Below are 25,201 nucleotides of genomic sequence, written 5' to 3' on the forward strand. Positions count from 1 at the left end.
AAAGAAAAAAAAACTCAACAAAATTACCAATAGCTCACAGCATTGTCCTCAGGGGCGCTGTAACACCACCCCCCCCATCCTGATTTCAATCCAGTGGGTACCTGCCCCATTTCAGAAGCATGTCAGGGCTGGAGAAGATATTTAACCAATCTAGGCTGGAAATACAAGTGTTCTTTCTCTGCAACATGGTCCAAGAATGGGCCCCAGATATTTGTGAATTTGGCTGTCCAATTTTCCATTGCAGCTGTTAGTTGGTCTATTCCAAGAAGTTCCCAAACAACCCACCAGTACGCTATGTGGGGACCCTCTAGTTCTTTCCAAAATCGAGCTCGCGTAAGGCGGGCCACCATAAGTAATTGTGTGATTAGCCAAGCTCTAGGGCCAGACTGCTGATAGGACCCATCATCTGGTGTGTCGCCCAATAACATTACTAACGGGTCCATGGGGAGGAGGGTTCCGCATATGTCCTTAATTTTTTACCTGATCTCCAGCCAGAAGGATTGAATGACCGGACAGTGCCACCATAGGTGCCCTAGGTCTCCCTTTGTCCCACAGCCATGCCAACATACATCAGGGTAGTCTACATTCATTGCGTGTCTCCCCTGCGGGGAGATGTACCATCGGTAGCAGATCTTAAGTACGCATTCCCTGGCTGTCCATCTGGAGGACCTATGTGCTCTGTCCCAGATTCTCTGCCATGACTCCGGAGACACCTCTATCCCCAACTCTCTCTCCCATGGCAACATATAAGAGTTTCTCATCTTCTGGGACGTTTTCTAGAAGGCGATAGCAAGTTGCTACTCTGTGAGCGTTGTCCTTCAGAGAACGTTCTCTCTAAGCCTGAGGGGGGCCTAGTTGCAGCTTTTTGACGGCCGGGTTGGTGGTCCAATGCCTGAACTGTATATATCTAAATCTCTCCGTCTCTGGGAGGTTAAATTTCTCCTTGCACTGGGCGAAGGTCAATGAGGTATTGTCAACATAGAGGTCCTGCAGTCTCAGAGGTCCCGTTCCTGGCCAGTTTTGGTAAGAACTGGGTTGGAGCTCTGGAGTGAAGGCTGGATTCTGCGTGATTGGGGGGAGGGGGCCCAGTCCTGGGGGAATCCCCCTTAGTGTGCAATGCCTGTCCCAGCAACGAAGCATGGATTCCGTGGTTGGGAGGAGGGGCCTCCGGGAGATCCGTGCCTCTCGTGGTAGGAAGGGGGAGGTAAGAGAGGTGAGACCCGGAGAAAAGTTGTTCAATGTCTCGCCATTTAGAGGGGGCGGGGGTCAACTGGATTAGCCCAGCCCAGGATAGGGGCAATTTGGGCTGCTCTGTAATATCTTAAGATGGAGCGGAGCCCAAGACCACCTAGCTGCTTACTTCGAGTGAGAATCTTACGCTGAATTCTGGGTGTTCTCCGCTGCCATATAAAGCAGCTTATTTCTTTCTGCAAATCTAGTAAGTCTAGCTCTGGAATTTCGACAGGAAGCACTTGCAATGTGTAAAGGAGCCGAGGTTACAAGGTCATTTATCCCTTATGCGCCCCAACCATGATATCTCCTGGAGGGCCCATTTTTGTAGAGACGCCTTGGAGTCTTTTAGCAGCGGGGGAATGTTGGCTCTCACCAGGCCCGAATAGGTTTGGGTCAGGTGCACCCCGAGGTATGTGATTTTCGAATTTCCTCAGCTAAGGGAGAAGGTTTTCTGTAAGACATTTAGCACCTGTGGTGTTTCAGAGAAGTTCAGGCCACTCGATTTGGTCGTGTTTGTGAATCCCGAAATCTGTGCAAAACGGTCAAGCAGACCTATAAGCGGGGGAACCGAGGCCTGAGCCTCTCAAGAAACCAAGCACATCATCCGCATAGAGCGCTACTTTGTGGCACTGGTCTTCCACTTGAACCCCTGAATTTCCGGATGGAGGTGGATGTGTTGGGCTAAGGGTTCCATTGCTAGTGCAAAGACCAATGGCGATAGGGCCACCCCTGCCTGGTCCCCCTACCGAGGGGTATCTGAGGTGTCCATTGGGCGTTGACTCGTATTCGGGTGGAGGGGATCCGGAAATTGGACAGGACCAATTTAGAGCCCTTACATCACTTCTATGTGTGTACAGGTTTCCTGTATGGCTATTACACACTGCCAGCAGTGTGTTTCAGAGCGATTAATGTTAAAGGACATTTGTACCACGCACTATATCACCACTGGAGTGGTCCCCTGGCGCTCTGGCGGCTCTGAAAGAGGGGGAAAAAGAGAGGGTGAGTTAGTGGGAGGAAGCTGGAAAAGTGCAAGAGAGCAGCGATGTGCTGTGGGCGGCCTCAGCCCAGTGGGTCTGTTGGCTGGGCCTGGGGTGTTTGTGGCCGGTAGTCGTTGTGTACTGTTGTTAGTCTGTGTTTTTTTATGTTTTGTTGTTGCAATGTAGTAACGTTTGTGCGGTTTGTTGTGCTGTAGGTTTGTGGTTCTGTTTGGTTTGGAGTTTGAGAGGTGTATGCAGAGAGGGAAATTGTTAGTGGATTGGTTAGTTGGTATTTCTGTCTCGAAGTGAGGCGCTGGGTTTGCATAATCTCCCCAGATGGGGTGTGGAAGCATTTCTGCGCCTCTGTCCTGATCTGGACTTGTCCGGTACTCAGTCCCTTTCACATCTGGCCTCCACTTCCATCTACTTCCTTCATAACCTTACCTGTCTTCCTTTTCCACTCATACGGCCAGTGTACCTGCTAATGTCCACAACTCAGTTCGAGTGTGGTGATTGCTAACATTTAGATAACTCTATAACAGTGTGGTACCTGGTAGCAATTATGGGGCGAGTGAGGATGTTGGCTGGGATTGGCTGGGGTTGTTGATCCTGTCTTAATGAGTGTCACTTGTGTTCTATTTGACTCTGCGTTACCTGTCTAGTTGTGGTGGTTTTAGTCGGTTCTGGATGTTGTCAGTGTCCTCTTAAGTTTAGTCATCCTTTTTCCTTTCTGTTTCGGTTTTCACTTTGAGTCTGTGGTGTTGAAGAGCCAGGTTTTTAGTAATTTCCTGAATTTTAGGTGATCTTTGGTGTTTCTTATTTCTTTTGGGATGTTCCAGGTTTTTGCAGCTAAGTAGTAGAAGGAGGTGCCTCTAAGTTTTTTCTTAAGGTAAAGTGTTTGTTCCAGGCGGATTTCATTGCTTGACCTGATGAGTCTCGTTGGCTTGTAGATTATTTTCTTTTGTAGGAATTCTGCTCCTTGTCCACTGATTGCCCTGTGTGTTATGCACATTGTTTTGAAGGTGATGCAATGTCTTACTGGGAGCCAGTGTAGTGTTTTTAGGGCTGGAGTGATGTGGTCTCTTCTGTATAGTTTGAGGAATAGTCTGGCTGCTGTATTTTGGATCTGTTGTAGTTTCTTCAGGAGGTATTCTGGTATTCCGAGGTAGAGGCTGTTTCCACAGTCGGTTCTTGACATGAGGGCGATGATTGTGAGTGTTTTGTGCGTGAAGGAGAGGAAAGGTAGGATTCTTCTTGCCATGTGGAGGAGGAAGAAGCATTTCTCGACTGTTGCATTTATTTGTGGTTCTAAGGTTAGGGTGTTGTCCATCAGGACTCCCAGATTTATTACTACCTTAGATGGTGATGGAGCGGTTCCCATTTGCGTTGGCCACAGGATGTCAGTTTCGTTCTCTTGGTCTTTGGATATGATCCTGATTTCTGTCTTTCCTGGGTTGATTTTCAGATTGTTGGCATTCATCCAGTTGAAGACTTTGTACACACTCAATTAGGGTTGAGTGATCGGCTTGGGTGTCTTCGATTTTTGTAGATGATTTGAGTATTATCTGCGTAGTTGTAGCATGTAATGTTGTATTTTTTGAAGATTCTGATAACTGGAGTCTGGTAGATGTTGAAGTACAGTGGTGATAGTGAGGATCATTGTGGCACTCCACTGTCAACTCGTGGGGTGGATTTGAAGGGTTTAATCCATACGGTTTCTGTTCTGTCTGCTAGGAATGATTTAGTCCAGAGTAGTGTTGTCTGTTATGCCTATGTCTTCTAGTCTTTTGGTTAGGGTGTCATGGCTAACTGTGTCGAAGGCTGCGGAGAGGTCGAGCAGAATAAGGGCTGAGGTTGTGTTTTAGTCTGCGTTAGTTTTTAGGTCGTCCCAGATGGATAGTAGTGCTGTTTCTGTTCCTCTTGCGCGTCAGAAACCGGCTTGAGCTTGGTCTAGCAGGTGGTGTTTTTCTACGTGTTCTTGCGTTAGTTTGTATATGTAGGTTTCAAGGAGTTTTGTTGAGTAGGAATGTTTGAAATCGGCCTGTAGTGGGAGAGGTCTTCTACGTCACCACTTGTTTTTTTTTTGTTTTTTTTCAAAATATATATTTTATTCAATATTAATCAGAACATGAACCAAACAGAAAAGGAGGAAAACAAATTAAACAGTAGACGGAATTAGCACAAGATTGTGATGACACAGTTCATTACAATGGAAGAATGGATATTAAAAGGTGAAATTCAGTATGCATCTCATACATAGCGATATTCTGATAGGGAGGCAATAGAAGAGGGGGATGGTTCTGAAGTGGGCCGAGCTATAGGCATGTGGGGTTCAGTTCAACCAGCCGACACTGGGCGGCTTCAGTGTGAGGGCAGGGTAACGATTTGCATAGTCAATGAATGGGGCCCAAGTGTTCAGGAAAGGATTAAGGTTGCCCAGGCGGGATGCAGTGACTCTTTCTGCAACAATAATATCCCAACACTTAGCCCACCAGAGTGGGATAGAGGGGCCCTTGTGGTGCTTCCAGAGACGGGCGAGGGCGATCTTGGCCGCCAATAGTAAGTGGGTGCAGAGGCGGGCTGCGTTTCCTGACATTGGCAGGTCCCCTTCCCCCGAATCTCCTAGTAATATGATTCCAGGGTCCCATGGGATGTTGAGGCCTGTTATTGCTCGGATATGTGTCAGAACCCCCTTCCAATAATGTGCCGCTTTTGGGCAGTCCCATAGGAGATGGAAAAGCGACCCCTCTTGCTCACATCCCCTCCAGCAGTTCGGTGAGGGTCGCACCCCCGCTTTATACAATTGGGACGGCGTAATATAGTACCTAAAGCATATTTTATATCCTCCTTCCCTATTGGTAACGCACTGGGTGCTCTTGTGAAGTCTTGTCCAAATTTTGTCCCAGGCTTCAAGGTCCAGGGGGCACCCAAGATCGCGCTCCCAGTTCAGCATGTACCTTTCCTTTGATTCAGGGTTGTTTTTTTCTAGGAGTTCATAGAGGGTAGAGATCTTGCCACTTGGAGGGGATGCCGTTAGTGATAGTTCGACGGGTCTTAAGTTCCTGGAGCCTCGTTCTCTAACAGAGCGCTGTGAGATCTAGTGCCTGATTTGAGTGTACCGGAATCGTTCCTCCTCGGTGATGTTGAACTTCGCTTTACAGTCCTCAAAGGAGAGCGGCTGGCCTTCATTTAAAAAGTCTGAGATTCTGTGGAGGCAGCCCTCTGACCAATTGGCGAAGCTTCGGCGGCAAAGGCCGGGGGAGAAGCCTGGATTGCCCCAGATTGGGGTTAGTGGACCCAACGAGCTTTTGATTCCCCACTTTCTGTTTGCAGTTTTCCAATTGTCCACTGTATTGCAGGTTGCTGGCAGCGGTGATATTGCGGGCGGGGTGTTCCGGGACTGGATGTGGGGCAGGTCTGATGAGGGGGACGTGCACCACGCTTCAAGTTGCAGCCAGGCTGGGCAATCCCCTGAGCAGGTCCAAGCGAAGGCGTGCGCGAGTTGAGCTGTGCGCCGATATCTAGCGATGTCCGGGGCCCCAAGACCTCCGAGTTGTCAGCTGCGGGTCATGATTTTCCTGGCGATGCGGGGTCTTTTGCATCCTCAGATGAATTGCATAATATCGCGCTGCAGGGCTACAAGATCCGTTTCAGGGATATGAGTTGGGAGCACGTGGCAGTGATAAAGCACTCTGGGGAGCAGGTTCATTTTTACCGCCGCAACCCTGCCAAGCCACGAGATTTCCTGTTTGTCCCATCGTTTCATGTCTGAGCGTAGCGTTTTAAATAATTGAGAGAAGTTGTGTTTGTAGATTAACGTGCTGGATTTGGGGATGTGAACGCCCAGGTACTCCAATGAGGTGTGAGCCCACGGGATTGGCAGATCGGGACAAAGAGTATTTGCCTGGCGCCTTGGGAGGTTGATCGGGAGGACGGAGGATTTATCATAGTTCACCCTAAACCCAGAACATGCGCCAAATGCTTCTAATTCTTCAAGCAGGGGTTGCATCGAGCTGGCTGGATCTGTGACCGTGCGAAGTACATCGTCGGCGTAGAGCGCCACTTTGTGTTCAGTCCCGCCCACCGTGACCCTTTAATATTGGGATTGAGGCGGATTCTCGCTGCGAATGGCTCCATCGATAAGGCAAACACCAAGGGAGACAGGGGACACCCTGGCGGGTCCCTCTGGATATAGAGATGCTTGCGGATTTCCTTCCATTGACTCATAGTTGCGTTGATGGATGTGCGTAGCATGCCATTAGCCAGGTTGTAAAGTTGCGACCAAGGCCCATGTGTGAGAGTGTTCCGAATGAAGTCCCCATTCACTAGATCAAACGCCTCATGTGCATCGAGAGAAATTACTAGGAGCGGAATTTTCATTCTGTTCGCGGACTCGATTATGTTGAGTGTGCGCCTGATGTTATCATGAATCCCTCTGCCCGGGAATAAAGCCTGTTTGATATTTGTGAATTAGCTCGGGGAGAAACCTGGCTAACCTAGCTGCTAGAACCTTGGAGTAGACTTTTCCATAGGTGTTCATTAGGGCAATTGGTCTATATGAAGCTGCTTGCTCAGGGTCTTTTCCCGGCTTCTGCAGAAGGATGGTAGTTGATTCGGCCATGGAGTGTTACCTGTTTTGTAGATAGCAGTACTATTCAACTCATTTCTAATTGTGGGGTCAGGATTTGAGCAAACAATTTGTAAAACTTGGTCGTGAGCCGTCCGTGCCTGGGGCGGTGTTAAGTGATTTGATGGCTTCTAGAATTTCCTCTGAGGATATTGGGGCTTCTAGGGAGTCTAATGGGGAAGAGATTGTGGGGGTGTGAAAGGATTTCAGATAGCGCTGCTGTTGGGCTCTGTCCTCCTGAGATGTGGGTGGTCCTTGCATGACCGTTTTATGATGGTCCAATAGGGTTTCAATTATGTCTGGGGTAGCAAATTTGCTTATTCCATCTGGGCCTTTAAGGGTAACTATATTGTTTCTGGTGTGGGTTTTCCGCAGTTTATAGGCCAGCAATCGGTTTGCCTTATTACTTTTGTGATAGTAAAATTGCTTCGTATATGCCAGAGCCTTCACTGTGCGATCGGCTCAGTGCATTTCTAGGGCCCTTTTTGCCTTTTTTAGCTCCCTGTCCGCCTTTCTGGAGTATTTAGTCTTGAGATCATTTTCTTGGGAGGATAGTTTGGACTCTAGTGTTTGTGCGAGGATTTTGGAGACTCGGAATTGCTCGGAGGCTGCACTAATTAATACTCCCCTTATGATTGGTTTCATGGCCTCCCATAACAGACCAATTGGGGTTTCGGGGTTCTGATTTTCCTTGAAATAGTTAATCAATGCTTCTTCTGCTTCGCCCCTGATCGCCTGATCTAATGGTAAGGTGTTGTTAAGTTTCCAGAACCTAGGAGGGGGGGTCAGGGCCTCCCACGATAGAGAGGTCTGCTGAGACGGGCGCATGGTCGGACACCATTCTTGTGTGGATTTCGATATTACTAAAGCATGGGAATAAGGTGCTGGTGGCAAGTAGTAGATCAATTCGGGAGTGACCTCCATGTGCGTTAGAGAAGAAAGTGTAATCGTGAGCGTCGGGGTTGGCTACCCTCCATATGTCGACCGTGCCTGACTCTTTAAGGAGTCTGGCAAATGCAAGGGCTCGGGAGAAGTCATGGTGTGATGGGGGAAGTGACTTGTCCTTCATGGGGTCGGGGACTAAGTTAAAGTCCCCCCCGACTAGGAGATACCCTGTGGTGAAGGTTAGTAGCGGAGGGAGTAGCTCATCTATGAATTTGTCCTGATTTGCATTCGGGGCCTAGATCCCCGCAATTGTGATTGGCTGTTCTGCAATGAGGCCTCGGATAAAAAGGTATCTGCCTGACAGGTCTTTTTTGACTGTGGGGTTGGAAAGAGGGAATTTGTCACTTAGTAGGATCGCCACCCCCCGTTTTTTCTCGCCACTAGAGGCAAAGAAGCCCTGTTTAAAGCGCTTGAACTTGATTCGGTGTTCGTCAGCTGGTAAGAGGTGAGTCTCCTGGAGAATGACTATATCCCCATTTAAAGCTGCTAGCCTGTGCTCCAACGGTTTGCGCTTCCTGGGGGAGTTGAGGCCTTGGACATTCCAAATCAGGATGCAAATCTCCCTAGCATTGTACGGGCCTAATGGTTCTGGGTGTAAAGCATGTGTTGTGTGAGTGATTTATGCAAGGGCTTCAAGGCTTTGGAGTCTTCATAAGGGAGCATGTTGGAGTGCTATAATTACCGATGTCTACAAAAAGAACTATAACTGTTAACTGGGACTTCAGGGGGGGGTAAACCGTTCTCAAGGCTCAAAACTGCCTTTGTTCCCCCCCAAAACTGTAAGAATGAGAATGAGACCATAAAGCTCATTCGTGGGGTTACTGGTACACCCCGTCGTTGGGGAATTGCTTCCCGCTAGATGAACAGAGACCGCCCAAGGCTTGGGGAGGTGAGCCCAGGGCAGTGTGGTAAACAAGGGCCTGGGGTTGAGTGTCAGAACGTGGGTCCGCTGGTGGTCCCCGGGGAGCCAGGCGTTGACCTAGTACCCTCCGTGTGAGATGAGGGGAGGATGAGGAACTGAGAGAGGCTGGAGGCGCACGGGGTCGCCAGGCGGAGAGAGACCTTGGTCTAGCGAATCGGCTACAGGGAGATGTGTGAGGGGTTCTGATCAGTTCGGATTGCGTTGCCTCCGGGGGCCTCGCGGCTCTCGCCGCCCGCTAGCACGGGACCAGCGATTGAATGAGGGTGAGCTGGGTTGGGATTGAGAGCAGGAAGCATGGTCAGAGTCCTCATTTGCTGATCTTATTCTCAGAAATTGGTCTGCCTCTTTGGGGCTTCGGATTTGTTTGCGCATCCCCTCCCATTCGAAGCACAGAGATGTGGGGTGACCACATCTGTATTGTATTTTCCTTTCTTGAAGCCATTCCGTGAGGTTACGAAGGGCTTTCCTTTTCTGGAGGATTATGCTTGCAAGGTCTTGGAACAGAGCGATGTTTGCGCCTCTGAAAGTAATTTGTTTCGAGGACCTGGCCTCTCTCATTATTTCCTCTTTAACCTTGAAAAAGGAAATCCGGGCGAGTACATCCCGTGGAGAGGAAGAGGCTTGCCTAGGCACTGTGCGATGGACTCTGTCGATTTCCAGCGGGGTGCTGTTGGGGAGAGTTGTAATGAATCTGAATAGATCACTAACGAAGCTCTCGAGATCTGCGTTGGTGATTGAGGTGGGGATTCCGCGGATGCGAATATTATTGCGCCTGGAGCGATTCTCACTGTCCTCCTGCTTATTCTTGAGTGCGTCGCATCTGGCTTCTAAGGTTGCTATTCTATTCAAGCCACACTCTAGTTCAAAGGTGTTATCACATAGGCCATTCTGCACCTCCTCGGTGCGCTTCTCCACTTCCTCCACTCTTTTGTCTAGAGATGCGATCTTTTTGGTGACCTCCTCCGTGCCTTTATGGATCTCCTTGGTGAGGGCTGCTAGGAGGTCTTTTAAGTCTGTTTTGGTAGCAAAATGCTCAACCTGCGGGTGCTCCGGTGAAGGGAGGGCGCTGGGTTGTGGTGGTGGGGTGGGTTTTGCTCGCCATGTTTTGCCCCGGGTTGGACATCATTGCTGCGATATCTGCTTGTTTCGCCGCTTTCCCACTCTTCGCCATGGTTTTGTCGTGTGGTGGGGGTGGATGAGGGCGACTGCTGTAGTATTGAATAGTAAATTATGCAAGGATGCCAGGTATAACCCAGCTAAGCAGGGTTGGTGCCAGGGAGAAATGGCGAGCTCCACCTCATAGAAGGTCAGGTCAGCCAGTGCGGGTGGAGAGGACGAGCATGGGATGGCTTTATGGGTTGTTCAGCGGCCCGCCGATCTTTGCGGCGCTAATGGGAGGACCCGGGAGGTCAGGATCCGCCTGAAAGGAGGAGAGGTGATTGGCGTGATAGATGGGGTCAAGACCCCGCGGAAGTCCGGCTTGAGGCGGACGCGTAGGAAAGGGGATCAGCAGTTTCGGAAAAAGGGTGCGCAGGTGTTGCTGTCCCTGGCTTCAAGGGGATGTTGATGTTAGCTTGTGAGTTCGCAGGCGAGGGTACTGTTTTAGGTATTACTATTCCCCAAGAGTAGGTTCAGTCTCCAGGTGCACTGACTCTGGGGACCACTGGGGCGGTGGACGGAGGGCGCCAACAGAAGCATGCGAGTCCAGAAGGAGGTAGGGGGTAGCAGGGCTGTTTCTGTGCCAGGCAACTCACGTGTAGACGAGCCCCCCGGGCCGCCGGATCACAGACCTCCCAGGCAGGGGCTAGGCGAGCAGGGAGATGCTGGTGGGCGTTCTCCAGGCTTGCACTAGAGTCTGGGCAGCCTCTGGGGGCGCAGCGCCGGGTGCATTCACCGCGAGAGCTCAGGGCCGCTGTGCTGCTGCGCCTCAGGTCCTGATGGATGTCACTCGCTTGGGGACCGCAGGATGTGGAGGAGATTCTCCTGGTCTCCCTCTTGTGGGGATGGAAGTCCGCGAGCTCTTAGGTCTGCAGCTACGCTGGGTGCTAAAAATGTGGAGCGGAGGAGCGCCCCTCCCCCACCGGGGCCTCAATGGAGCGAGGGTCCACAGGTTAGCGTTGCATCCGGGCCATGGCGGGGACCCTGGCCGAAGGGTCTCGCAATCCTTTCCAGAACCCCCAATGCGATGTGTGGTGTGCGTTGGGGAGACGCCTTCGCGTCTGGCTGGGTGAAGATGGGGGAACCGGAGCGGGCCTCGGCGCTTTCTGCTTCGTGGGCAGGGGCCGGCCTCAGGGATCCCTGGATGGGCTAGACCGTGCGTTCCGACGCAGTCTACGGAGCCGGCTCGGAGTTTGATAAGGAGCCGACACCGCGTCCGGTCGGGTGGGTCTGGCTGGGTAAAGATGTGGAGGGGGCCGCAGCGTGTCCCGGCGCTTCCCTCTTCGCGGGCAGGGGGCCCCGTGGGTGTGCGCGGGAGCGCTCCTGGTGGGTCCCGGACTCGGGATCCCCGTCCGCTGGGGTCGCCGCTGCGTCTGGCTGGACGAGTCTGGCTGGGTGAAGATGTGGGAAGCCGGAGCGGGACCCGGCGCCTCCCGCTTCGCGGGCAGGGGGCACCGCGGGAGTGCGTCAGGGGCTCTCCTGGTGGCTTCCAGCCTCAGGAATCCCCAGACGGGCTGAGCCGAGCGTTCAGGTGCAGTCTCTGGGGTCATCTCGGTGTTCTGCGGCGCTGGCTCAGGCGAGGGGCGGCGCACCCGTGTTCGTTCTTGGCTGTGTGTGCTGGCTGTCAACTCGCAGGTTCCTCCACAGTAGTGCCAGCACGGGATCTCCAGCTGCTACGATGTCAGGCTCTGCACGGGGTTCATACGCTGGTGCAGCACGATGGGGGTTGGATCCGAGGCCCCTCGTCGCTCATGGATGGCTGGTGTTGCTGGCGTTAATGGAGGTTTGCCCCTCCCCCACTTCAGCTGCAGTCACTGGGGAGTCCGATCGCCATTTTGGCTTTCACCCTTCTGATCTGTTGGGGAGAGTGCGGGGCTCCCACGGCCACAGGGCTGCTCAAAGTCATCTCCAGCCCTACTCAACGGAAGCAGCAGGTGTTCATGGTGCAGTTGAGCGAAAGGGCGGCTCAGCGACCGCTTTATTCTGCGGGAAATTCGCTCCGACGACGGGGTTCTCCAGGAGCACCTAAGGAGCTATGCCGTACGGTCGGCTCCAGGCCACACCCCCCACTTGTGTTTTTTAAAATTGTTTTGATATCCTCTCATCTCCTCTTTTGGAATTTCTCACCATTTCTATGCAGATGACTCAGCTGTTCCTCTCCTTCTCTTCCTTCACCCCTGACTTTCATCTTAAACTCTCCTCCTGTCTTACTGCCATTAGAAACTGGATGTCATCGCATTTTCTCTCTCTCAATACGGACAAAACTGAAGTCCTTTTCTTCCCTTCCAACACACTTCCTCCTCCCTCCCTTTCCTTTCCATTCATTTCCCCCAGCTGATCTTCCCATCCCCGCTCATGCCCAGAATCTAGGTATCTACTTTGACTCTTCCCTTTCCTTTACTTACCACATTTCCCTTACTACTCGCTCTTGTCGCTATCACCTCTTTAATATCCTTTAAGTCAGTTCCTGTCTCACTTTCTATGCTACCAAACGCTTAATCTCTTCCCTCATCTTTTCTCGCCTCTACTACTGTTCTCTCTTTTTTGGTCTCCCCTCTTCCCATCTCGCCCCCCCCTTAAATCCCTCTACCACTCTGCCATCCGTACCCTCTGTCTTCTCTCGCCCCATGATTCCATCTCCAATTCACTTTCCAACCTAGGCTGGCTTCCCTTCCACTCCCAACTTAAATTCCTCTTCCTTTGTCTCGTTTTTAAATCTCTTCATGACCTTGCCCTTACCTCTCCTCTCTTCTCTCTGTCTATGCCCCCTCTCGCTCCCTACGCGCTGCTGATCTTTTTAATCTGTTCCCCCACCTCCTTGTACCTCTTTTCGTTTCCGCTCCTTGCCCCCCCACATAGGAACTTCCTTCCTTTCTCTATCTGCTCCTTGTCCACCTATTCCTCCTTCCGTTCCTCCTTAAAATCACTCCTTCTACACCCCCCACCCTGACTTCTCTCCCCTTCCTCCTCTTTCTCCTCCCCACTCCATCTTCCTGTTCCTTATCTCTCCCTGCCTCCCCAATGATCTCCACCCTCCCTTGTACTCTCTCTACTCCCTTTCCCTTTTCTCCTTCCCATACTTCTCCTCTTCCTTCCCAAATGCAAATTGTTCCACATGCTGTTTTTCTGGTTTGATTCATATATATTTTATTGCTTCTATGTTCCATGTTTGATGTTTTCTGGTTGTTGTGCTGTAAAGTGCTTTGCAGTAAAGCGCTATATAAACAATAAAATACAAAATACAAATATATGCTGATTTGAAGGTCCTTGGTACAGTTCCTGTTCCTGTTGCTAGTGATAGATTTAGAAGGTTTCTGTAATATTATGCTGGCGTTCCTTGTGCGAGGATTGATTTGTAGATGTCCTGGGGACAGAGATCCATGGGTGATCCTGCTTTCTTGCTTTGTTTTACCAACATGGCGAATGCCTCTGCTGATATTTCAGGAAAGTTTTGGAGTTTGTGCTGTGGTTCTGTGTTGGGTTCATTTGGTTGTGTGTTGTGCTTGGTTGGTCTGTTTTGTATGGTTTGTCGGATGTCATTGATTTTTTTCTTGAAGTGGTCTGCCAGGTCGTTGCATAGTTTCTGAGGGGATTGGGGTGTTGTCGCAGCCTGGTGGGTTTCTCATCTCTTTAATGGTGTTGAACATTTTGTTTTGTGTGTTGGTGGCATTGGTGATTGTCATCATAATGCCTTATCTTTGCCTTTTGGATTTCCTTCTTGTATGCGCGGAAGAGTGCTATTCTTTTTTTTTTTTTTCTTTCTTTTTTTCTGGGTTGTATTCTTTCCTCATTCCAGTTCCATCTTTTTGTTTTTCTTTTTTCATGGAGCTTAGTAGTGGAGTGGACCATTTTGCCAATACAATTTCTTTTTTTTTTTGTTGGGGTGAATGGTTTTTCCGGGGCGATCTTGTCAATTGTATCTGCAATCCATTTGTGTAGTAGCTCCGCTTTCCCGTCTAGGTCAGCTAGTTCTAGTTCTGTAGTTGAGGGTTTGGTCATCTCCAGTTGTTCGAATAGGTTGCTTTCTTTGTTTTTCTAGTTTCTTTTTGTGATGGTTGTGAGTTTAGCAGGTTGGATGTAGACTTGAGTTGGCGGGGTGATCACGAATGGGATGATGAGATGGTCGCTCCACAGTATTTGTATCAGCGGTGCCGTGGTGATGAGTTTTTCCTTGGCGAAAATTGCGTCGAGTGTGTCCTGCCGAGTCTGTTGCCCCTTTGACTAGCTGTCGTAGTTTCATGGTGGTGAGTTGTCCAATCAGTGAGTTTAGGGAGTTGGCGTAATTGTCTTCAAACCAGATGTTGAAGTCCCCCCAGGATGATTAGATGTTTGTGCTTGATGGCTATGTTTGTGATGGCTTCTATGAAGTTGTCGACGAAGGTTGCATCGTATGTCGGTCTGTACACCAGGATGAATGTGATGTTGGTTTTTGGGCTCGTTGTTAGGTGTATAACCATGGTTTCACAGTTAATGATGTTGAGCGGTTCGTCTGTTTTTATTTTCAGGTGTTCTTTGAATACTATTGCGATGCCTCCTCCTTTTTTGTTTTCCCTGTTTATTTGTAGGCATTTGAAGTTGGTTGGAAGGTAGCTTTGGAGTGTGATTTTTTTTAGTTGTGGTCCAGCCATGTTTCTGTGATGAATAGGATGTCAATACCATTGTCACCGAATAGGCCGACGATCTGAGTGTTTTGACATGGATCTTGCGTTTATTAGATTGCAGTGGAGTTTGGAGATGTAGTTTGGTTTGGACTTTCTTGTTGGGGTTGTCTTCTGGTCGGTTTTGAGGTTTCGTTTCTGGTCGATCTCTTGTTAAGGTCTTGGTGCCAAAGTGTCATTGTCATCGAAGAGTTCTTCTAGGTTCTGTCGTGGATTTTTGTTTTCATCGGGTTCGTCTTCCAGGAGTTGTGGGTGTTGATTGGAAGTTCCTCTTGTTTTGGTGATGTAGGGTGTTATTGCATCGATCGTGTTTTTGTTGTTTCTAGTGTTGTTCATCCTTCTGCGTAGTTGTGTTTGATTGTTTGTTGCTGCTTCTAGTGTTGGGTTTATTTGTTCTGGTGACCAGTTGTCAGCGAGGTATGGAGTTCAGTAGAGGGATTTGTCCCTTCTCACAGTGTTGGTTCGATTTGTGTTCCTGTCCTTGGGGGTGGGTTCTGTACTTGTGGCTCTGTTGCTGTTCCGGAGTGTGTTTTCTTCTCTCTTTCTTTCCTTCGGAATGGGTCGTTTGCACAGCATTTTAAGATTGAGAGTTGTTTTAGTCTTTGTTTGTTTGCTGATGCTGCGTTGGTTTTGCTTTGGGCTGGTTGTTTTGTGGTGTAGTACTGGGTGTGGGGGGTTGTCGGCTACCAGTTTGGGCTCTATCTGTAGTTGGTATTTTTGGGCGGTGTTGCCGACTCATTCAGTCGCTGTCTTGAGAGGGGTAGTGGAGGTAGTTAGGGGTTATATAGTTGGGTGTTATCGATGGTTGTCCTTACTGCCTGTCTTCCTGGACGCGTTCACTGCAGTGAGCTAGCTATGTGGGTTTAAGGATATCTGGTAGCTAAAAAAGTGACTTTGAGGGGTGCAGCTAGGACTCACTGTGTTATCTTATGAGGCGTGAGCCCCTAATCGTAGTGTCACTCCACAGTAATCCTTACAATGCAATTTGAAAACCGAACCCCTGCTAAATTTGAAAGACCTGTATAGAGGGGGGAGGTCTTTGCCTAGCTGGTCAGAGGAGTACAGTATTAAACACTGCTTGAATTTTGTCTAACTTGAGGGAGAGAGATGCAGTGGGGAGTAATCACATTGTTTAATGTGGGTTTAAGTGGCTCGGATTCTAGGATAGAGTGGTTGCTCTACTCACCCAAGGGCCACTCCTACCTTAGTGGTCCTTATAGTGGATGGTTGACGCCTAGCCACTGGCTTCCCCCTGCGGACACCTGCTGACACTTTCTGGAGCCGCCTCTGTTGGAGCCGCCCTTGGCCTTAGGCTCCTTAGCCGAAGGGCTACACGGGCAGAGGGCTGCCCTGGAGGCATCAGATATGGCTTGGGGACACAGAACTATGCAGGCCAATGAGAGCGGGCGGGGAGGGGCGTAAGGGAAATCGGGAAGAGGGCGCGGGGTGGGAGCGGGCTGTTGCTGGCTTGCAAAGGGCCTCGGGGCCTACTACAATATTCAAAAAACTCACCAGAGAAGGGGAAACGCTCACTGTGCTCCGATGGAAATGGAGCCAGTGATTTCAGCAGAGTCGCTAGACTCTGCACAACACGGTCCACAGACCAATGAGAGCAGGGTGGGTGGATCGGGAGGGTAGGAAGCAGGAAGCGGGCACAGGGTGAGAGCAGACTGTTGCGGGCTTGCAAATGGCCTCAGGGCCTACTACAATATTCAAAAAAACTCACCAGAGAAGGGGCAACACTCACCATGCTCCGATGGAAATGGAAAAGGGGAAAGGCGGAGAGCTGGGTCAGGGAAATTATTAGGCTGGAAAGGAGGGGGGCAAAAAGTAGGTGGTGTGATTGGAAGGTAAATCGAGCATTGACGTCTGTGAAGGTAAACTTTCTCTCAATGAGTGAGAGTATAGTTGGAGAGTACCGTGAGATAAGATCTGAGGCAGCGAGGCCTCACACATGGCTTTCTATTCCTTTTGCCCCAAATGTATATGCAGATAAGGCCCTCAATGTTCCCTGGCAAATACCCTGCTGAATGCATTTTTTGGGGGAATTTAGAACTATAGTTAGTGAGTGACGGGGATGAGACTGGTTGCACTGGCAGGTGCACACGACTGCATTTTTCTCAGCAAACCGTGTATGAGCAGACAAGGTTGTTCAGGGGGAGGCATATTTTAATTTAATGGCTGCAAAAGAGCAGTTAGTGACACTGCCGTGGCTCAGTGGTCGCACTTTGGCACCATTTCCCAAGGTTTGACCCTAAACTTCCTGTGTGACTGTACCATAGATATTGTATTGGTCAGAGACCTGCTTTCTCTTCGAGCAGTAGTGATGTGTGAGGAAGTAGGGCCGCTCCGCATGTGTGACCCAGGATTAGGACCAGGCTGTACAGCAGGAGGGTAGTATACTGAGCGTTACTGAGCCTGGCACCTCGAACTGGCAGGCTGAATATGGTGGGATGTGTGATGTTACTGGGAACAGCATGTGCACAATATCCTACATGCATAGTTATTCCAATATTGAAACACTGTACACAAAACTGTCACTATACCCGTTTGAACCACCTACATGTGTTCCAGTATTCTGACCTTGCATCCTGTTCAGCCAAAGTATCACATGCAGCATACCTGCCATATCGGTTTTTGCGCACAATATACAACCATACCACTGCACTTAAATTCTGCTCCACGGTTATCTCTGCTTGGAATCCACATACAGCTCTCTTCATGCACTTGGGGCCAATCCTATGCTAGTTCGGCCATGCAACCGTGTCCTGTTCCACAGCTCCTTTTGTACAAATCACTGATTATCACTTGCTGCTTTGCCATCACACGTATAACCTGCAGTGGTTGCCCCAATGCCAGTACTGATCTTCCTCAGTGCCTGTCCACATCCAAGAACAGTGCTTATTAAACCACATTCATTTGTCTAATTTATTTTTCATGTACATCAGACATTTGACACATGAACCACATTCAATCATTTTTGCCTTTCTAAATTGTGCACATCTCCCAAAGAAACGATATCTTTTGTTGCTTGCAAAACTACTATCTGGTTTACACCTCTTACTTTGACACACAAATGAATGAATTTCTGACAGCTACATATATCTCTGCGAAACAAATGAATGTCAGCTAACAAGTACATATTTCTGCTAACACGTGTTTCTCGTAGTGGTCCACATCATAGTTGTGTGGCCCCTAGAGAGCTTCAAGGCAATTTGAACAAACATGTACTCTATAAACTATGTCTACACCACAATTAGACACCACAGCTATATGTGCGTTCGAAAGGAAAAATGAGTCAAAGGGAAGGAAAATACATTAGTCGGCAACCTCATTCATGGATCAATATTAACCACAAATATCAACACTTATTCTATCAACCCACTTAAGAAACCCAGTTCAAAACAACTGGCAATCACAATTTTTAGTATGTCTTTTGCCATATCCCCACTTAAAAGCAATGAAAGTCTTGCATTTGTTAGATTTCACAGTTTTTACTAATCAAGAGGCCATACTAAATATCAAATAATATTCTTATCAATTGTATTTTTCCAATCCTACCTGTTTCCTCCGTTGAACATCTTTAATTCTTCTGCATTAATATTCTGTATTTAGCATTTGTTCCAGTGTGCATAATTCCTTTTCTTTTTGCAAAATAAGCCTATAAGATCTAAGTCAAGCTATAGCACCATCAATACATTCATTTACTCCGACTCTCTCAACTGCTCATATTAAATGTCTACTTACCTATCCAAATAACTTAACTGCGTTCTCTTCCTTCTAAGCTACCACATAACCTCTTTGTTGTGGTGTTTCATATTTTCTTCTGTCTGAATTGTGACACACATTTCAAACCTAGTGTTCCTTAGCTCCCGCGCCTCCTCTATGAAACTGCTACTCTAATACAGACTCTAAACCTTACCTGATACAATGTATCCACAGGGCATTGCATGATGACCACGTCTTGTTTGGCGTTCGTTGTAACTCGGGTGCCATTTTGGGATCCTTATTTAAAGTTACTTAACAGAACGAGGACATTTCACCTCACCCATGGCCATTTGGCTTGTATAAAATTACTAGCGGTTGCCATCTTGTAACATCCTCTCTATCCTGACCCTTCATTATGTTTACCTGAGTCCACATTTACTTTTGGGTGCCCCTTATTGGTCCAACTATTAATGTGCATTTGTATGCACGCATTAATGTGTACACTGGCATCTTGATTAGTAAAAAGAGTGAAATTTAAAAAATGCAAGACTTCCATTGCTTTTAAGTGGGGATATGGCAAACGGCATACTAAAAATTGCTATTGCCAGTTGTTTTGCACTTGGTTTCCTAAATGGGTTGATAGCATACAATATAAGTTGATATTTGTGGCTAATATTGATCATTTTTTATTTATGAACGCGGTTGCTGAATAATTCCTGTATGTTCTTTGCCTTTGTCTCTCTTTTCCTTTTGGATGTAATGATAGTGAAAATGATGTGTTATTTATATAGCGCCTTTATCCAAAGTGCTTTACAGAGCACATATTTAAATACAATATCACCCAATCGAAAATGGTACATATAACTGTGGTGTGAACAAGTGGTGGAGACATATTTTATTTGTATCGCGCTCATACACAGGTGTTTCAGAGCTTGACTAGGCATGGGAGGAGAACAGGGGAGAAACACAACAAAACAATGATCTTACTAGGCCCAGTGACATTGAGAACGCACAAGTGCATGGAAAAGGGGCATGGAAGGGGGAGAGTGGAAAGTAAGGAGCAGAGGAGAGCAAATGCATAATAAATAGAAAAGGAGGCAATAAACAGTGGTAGTGCAGTCAGCAAGTGCTGTGCTTAAGGCAGCAGACTGGTTAAGTCTGATAAGTGCAGAAAAAGCAGGAACAAAAAAGGGGGGCTGTATGGGTACAGATACAATCCCCAGTGCAAGGGGTGGCCAGGAGGCAGTGCAGGAGGGTGGCAGGGTGAGTATGTACCTGGGCCCAGGGGACAGAGGATGGCCAGGAGCACAGGGGAGAGGGGAGTGAAGGCAGCAGCAAAGAGGAAGGTCTTGCGGTGCTACCGGAACCGGAGATGGTTCTTAAGTTTTAGAGTGGCAGGGAGGCTGTTCCAGAGGGAGGCCCCAGTCGAAGACAGAGATCTACCCCCAGATCATTTCTTTGAAAAACAATTGACCCGGAGGGAGTTGGAGGTAGAAGAGCGAAGAGCTCGAGAGGAGAGGTATTTGCGGAGGGATAGCTGAAGGTATGTTGGACCCAGGCCCCAGAAAGCCTTGTGGACAATGCAGAGGGTTTTGAATGTAATCCTTGCATTCACTCGGAGCCAATGGAGAGATTTCAGAGCTGGAGAGATACGATCCCAGGGCTTGAGGCCAAGGCCAAGTCTTGCAGTCCTGTTCTGCATAAGTTGCAGAGGGCAGAGAGTAGAGGCAGGTAGATTTAGAAAGGGGCTGTTACAATAGTCCAACCTAGAGAGAACCAGAGCTTGGGAGACAGTGAGCTTCTGAGGGAAGGAGAGGAAAGGCAGAGTACCTCTGAGGAGGTGCAGTAGGAAGTTGGACTTTTTACAGACCTCAGAGATATGGGCGGAGAAGGAAAGTGTGGAGTCAGAGATGACCACGAGGTTCTTAGCCTTGCGGGTAGGGGGTAGGAGGAGGGCCCAGGGAGTCCTGCCAGAGAGTGAGGGAAAAGGATGGAGATGGTGTGCCGATGAGGCGGATCTCAGTCTTGATGGCATTCAGACAAAGATCATTGGCAGCACACCACTCTTGAATGGCAGTTAGGCAGTCCGAGATGAGAGAGGGAGACGAGGTGGCCGAGGGCAGCCGGAAAATGAGTTGTCATCAGCGTAGCACTGGAAATTTGAACAGAAAATGGCAATGCAGTGGGCGAGAGTCGCCAGGTATTGGTTGAAGAGCCAGGGTGAGAGGTTAACTCCCTGGGGAACCCCACAGGTAGAGAGGAAGTTTGAGGATAGGAAGGACCCCAGTTGGACCTGGGAGGGTTGATCAGAGAGGAAAGAGGTAAGCCAGGTCGGATCCTGATCAGTGATACCCAGGTTATCACAGAGACGGTTGAGTAGGATGGTGTGGTTGACCGTGTCGAAGGCAGAAGAGAGATCAAGAAGGATGAGGACAGAGGGAATGTTGGATTCCAGGTTGGAGAGCAGATCTTCACGGATGTTCAGGAGAGCAGTTTCCGTGCTTTTGGCTGCTCTGACGCCAGACTGGTGGTCATGGAGACAGCCAACAGAATCTGAGTGAAGGTTAAGCTGAGAGATGGCCAGCTTTTCCAGGAGCGTGGGTGTCAATGTGTTCCTTGTTGTTTTTAGAGGAGCAGGGATGAACCTGTTTTGACAAGGTTTTCATAGATCGGACTTGTCTAGCGACCTCGTTGGAGAAAATAGGAAAGGAAGAGAAGGACGGTGGGGGGGCGGTAGTTAAAGGGGGGAGGTCTGCAAGCACAGACTGAGAGGGAATATGAGGGGCAGGGCAGGGGAGGAGAGGGTGGACAGGATGCCCTGGTTTTTTTTAGATGAAGTGCGAGGCAAGGGCATTACAGAGATCCTGGGATGCAAGAGGAGGGGTAGAGACTGCCAAAGGGTTGGCAAGCTCCTTGCAGATTTTAAAGAGTTTGGCCGAGTTGTTAGAAGAGAGCCCACATTCAAGCCCGTGTCTCTGTGGCATCTTAGTGCAGACAGAGAGTCGGTATTGCCTTTGGAGCAGGTGACAGGCCAGTTTGTCAGAGGATGAGCAAGAAGCCTTCCATTTCCTCTCAGCCGCCCTACACTTACGTTTAAGTGTAGCTAGGTCGCAGTCATACCAGGAATTGCACTTGGCTTTGGACTTCAAGTGGATCCTCCTGACGGGGGCAAGAGTATCAGAGATAGAAGCGTAGAGATGGGACAGGGTTGTGTCCGGATGTGGGGGGGGTCCTAGGAGGAGAGCAGAGTGGTCAGAGATCAAGACATCAAGTGTGTGTCCTGCAGAGTGTGTTGGGCCAGAGGGAAGGATAGAGGGGGAGAGGGCATCAGAGGTTGCGAAAGAGCAGAGATGAGGAACCGGGTCGAATCGAGGTGGATGTTGAGGTCACAAAGGAGGAGGAGTTGAGTGGTTTAGGCCAGGAGGGAGGAGGCGGGGTCAGCCCACAAAGAGGTAATTTGCCCGGGGGGGCTGGGGGGCGGTAGAGAGTAGCAACAGTAAGAGTGACTAGGAGAGATTGATAGCCTGCAGACAAGGCATTCAGAAGAGGAGTAAATCTGAGTGGGAATGATAGTGGCAGGAATCCATTTAGGAAAGATCAGGGCTACGCCCCCTCCAGGTCGGGTGGATCTGGGTGCGGAGAGGATCTTGTTGCCATCAGGGAGGAGAGTGTCCAAGCTTGTGACAGAGCTGGCCGTGAACCATGTCTCCGTAAGACCGAGGACATTAAGGTCCAGTTCTTCAAGGAGGTGGCAGATGTTTGACAGCAGAGCAAGAGTTGAGAAGGTTGCCGGCCTTAAAGACCTTCCGGGGAGAGGTACAAATCAGAGGTATGCCCTGCAGAGTTGTGGAGGAAGCCTGAAGAGTGGCAGGGGAGGAGGAGGAAAAAGTGGGCAAGGTAGCCAAGGAGTGAGAGGAGGGGACAGCTGGAGATGAGAGGAAGTTGATGAGGCGAGGGAAACGCCTATCAAAGAGGAGGAGATTGGCTATGGGACCTTGGACCATGACAGTGTCATTTAGGTAGACATTAAGAATGACTCTGGAGGAGTCCAAAGAAGCCATGAGGACATCCCAGCGGGTGCCACCATTAATGGGAGAGGAGGAGATAAGACAAAGCACAGAGATCATTTGTGGGGTTCATAGATATGGCGAAGGAACAACAAAGAGGATGTCGGTGAGGGTCTGTCTGGAAGAGGCGCTGGTATAGGTATCAGCGATAGGGAGACCAGGGTTGGAGGCCAAGATATCCTTTTTAAATTTCTTTTTTCCAGACTTAGTGAGAAGGGAAGGATAGTTGATGGAGAAACCGTTGGAATAGATGGGAGAAACAGAAAGCGCCATGAGTGGAAAAGGAGGCAGAGGGAGGGGTAAGCAAGTAAAGCAGTATTGAACAGTCACTATGCTAGCAGGTTACGATCAGTGGCCAAAGTTAGATGCAAAAATACACCCAAGTTTGACTTTCGAGTAAATGCAAAAATACACCCAAGTTTGACTTTCAAGTAAATGCAAAAATACACCCACGTTTGACTTTCAAGTTAAATGGGAGACCAGTAATTAAGGATTATAGAGTGGTAGTCGGATGGGAGAGGTGAGTATAGATAAAGCTTCAAATGAGTGCATAACAAGGAGATTTGAGAGTACCCTCTGAGAAGGAAGTACAGGTAAATCAAGGGAGGAACTAACCCAAACAGAAAATGGTAAGAGTCATGGCAGTCCAATAGCCCACGGGTAGCAGCCTCAGTGAGGGCTTGGCTGTTGCTGTAATCTCATGATTGCAGCCAGTAAAGCAGACATGGAAGCTGACATGGGCCCTTTGAAACATGGGCCGGCTCTCACCTCCGGACCAGCCAATGGGAATATGAGTACCAGGTTAGCCAATGGTGAGTAGGCAGGGACAGGCACCACGGAAAACGAACGCCATCTTAGAAGTGAGTCATTGGCCACTGCAAAAACTGTGGCAAAGGAATGAAAAAAGTCCAGCAGACTAAGGAGCATAAATAATGAATGTAGACCCAAACACGTGTGCTTCTGCACAACGTGCGATTCACAGGAATGTGGTTGCATTAATCAACAAAAATGCCCCATCGAAAATGCTTTACTTAATTTTTTTTGTATTCTTTACTTTTGACATTTTTGATTTGCCCAGAAATCACAATGTGCACGTTAGTTTTTCGGGTAAAAGGGTCCTGTTGGGAGTGATTGCCACAAGGCTTACCACAATGAGATTGGAGTCGGCTTCGGGCAGTCAAAGTTAGAAAGAAATGCGCTCTCGGATGCGGCGTCTGAAATGCCTTCCCAGCTGGTCCTTCAGTGTCGGCCGATCAAACGTTGAAGCAGATGCTTATTCTACTAGGGCAGATGCGGGGAAGAAACTTTTCAAAGTCAGCTGGACATGAGTTGGAAAAAAACAAAACAGATCCTCGTTCTGCAAGCGCAGCGACAGGGAAGATGTTAGCGCTGTCCCAGGCAATCATCAAGCACAGCTGATCTGAAGATGGATGCGCACTACAAACGCAGGGCAAAGTCAGCAAATGGAAAGGAACATACAGTAAAGCCTGCTGAATATCAGGTTTAGATGTGCACAGGGGGCACGAGATCTGTAGAGTAATGGAGCAGGAGTGGAAATGGTGAACAAGGGGCCAGAAATGGGTCTTTGAAACAAGGCCCGGCTCTATAAACTTGTTTATAGAGTACTTGCTTGAGCAATTCAAATGTCCTTGAATAAGCGCAGTAGGGGCCACAGAACTATGATGTGGATCACTAATCGAAACGTGTGGCAGAAATGATGTACTTGTTAGTTGACAGACATATTTGTTTGTTGTATTTGCTAGCTGACAGATTCATGTGTGTGTCAGAGTAAGAGGTGTAAACTAGATTGTAGTAATGTGAGCAAGGAAAGATATAGTTCCCTTAGGAGATGTGCACACTTTGGAAGGGAAAACATTGAATGTGGGTCATGTGTCCAATGCTTGATCTACATGAAAAATAAAAAAGACAAATTATTTTGGTTTTCAGTAGCATTGTTTGAGTGCTTTCTGGGAATCGTTTGAATTTATTTACTTCATTGAAGGCACATACAGGTATACTGCCAAACATACCAGCTGCAGCCTATGCACATAACATTTCTTTCTAGTACCTAGAACCTACATGAATAGCCATTGAATAAAATGTAAGTGCTGCAAGGATCTGCTGGGAAGCTTAAGAGAGGAGTGTGAAGAACACATCCAAGAATAGCTCTCTCATACATTGTCCAATCAGAGATGCAGCAGTTTTTTCACTTGGATTTCACAGATGGCACTAGTCATTCGTGCAGGAATTGCACTCTATAACCTTTTAACATTCTAGCATTGTGACGTTTTCCTTAATGAGCATTTCTTTTACATTTGCTCCTTTTCTTTTGTGTGGTGTATAATCTAGGTCCAGCGCTTTCGTAATGCGATGAAGGACGGTGGTGTTGTCCTCAGTGAGCCCCGACGAGTATACAAGTGACCGCTGATCGTGATGGGATAACGTATATGAAGCTGAAGTCCACTTAAATACCTGTTGAGGATTTCTGTTGTACAGAGTTGTGAATGGAATTGGTGAGACCTGTGGCCGAGGACAATTACGGCACATCACAGAGAAAGAACAATTGGACCAAGGGATACAGGTCTTCTGATGGCACCTTTTTGTACTAAATAAAAATATGTAATATTTTTCGCCTCTCCTCCTGTTAATATGCTGGTGGTGTCTCAAATTGCTGTGGTCTTGGGATCAAGGCGGCTGTAAGACCAAGTACTATTATTGAATGTGTCGTCTTGTGGTGGTTTATGATTTAAGTTTCTGTGCCTCATTGTAACTGCTACATGGTCAGTGACCGTGAAGCCCTGGCAGCATCTTTTACCTTGCTCTGAACCTGCATTCCCCTCTGTATTCATTCTAGTAAGGCTATAAAATCCCATCTATGTGAGTGACTCAACCTACTGTGATTTAAT

General features: G+C 48.6%; 1 protein-coding gene across 2 annotated transcripts in view; it reads left to right on the top strand.

The window, feature by feature from the left end:
- The window catches only part of MRPL18 (mitochondrial ribosomal protein L18), a 198,479-nt gene extending 173,556 nt beyond the window's left edge, over positions 1 to 24,923 (top strand). For both annotated transcript variants that reach the window (XM_069628836.1, XM_069628837.1), the window contains one exon: positions 24,645 to 24,923. In XM_069628836.1, coding sequence (XP_069484937.1) covers positions 24,645 to 24,716 — 72 coding nt within the window. In that variant the 3' untranslated portion in view covers positions 24,717 to 24,923. The remainder of the gene's footprint in view (positions 1 to 24,644) is intronic.
- The last annotated feature ends 278 nt before the right edge of the window (positions 24,924 to 25,201 follow it).

Source organism: Ambystoma mexicanum, chromosome 12 (genome assembly GCF_040938575.1).
Source record: "Ambystoma mexicanum isolate Mex_15411 chromosome 12, UKY_AmexF1_1, whole genome shotgun sequence".
Classification (NCBI taxonomy): domain Eukaryota; kingdom Metazoa; phylum Chordata; class Amphibia; order Caudata; family Ambystomatidae; genus Ambystoma; species Ambystoma mexicanum.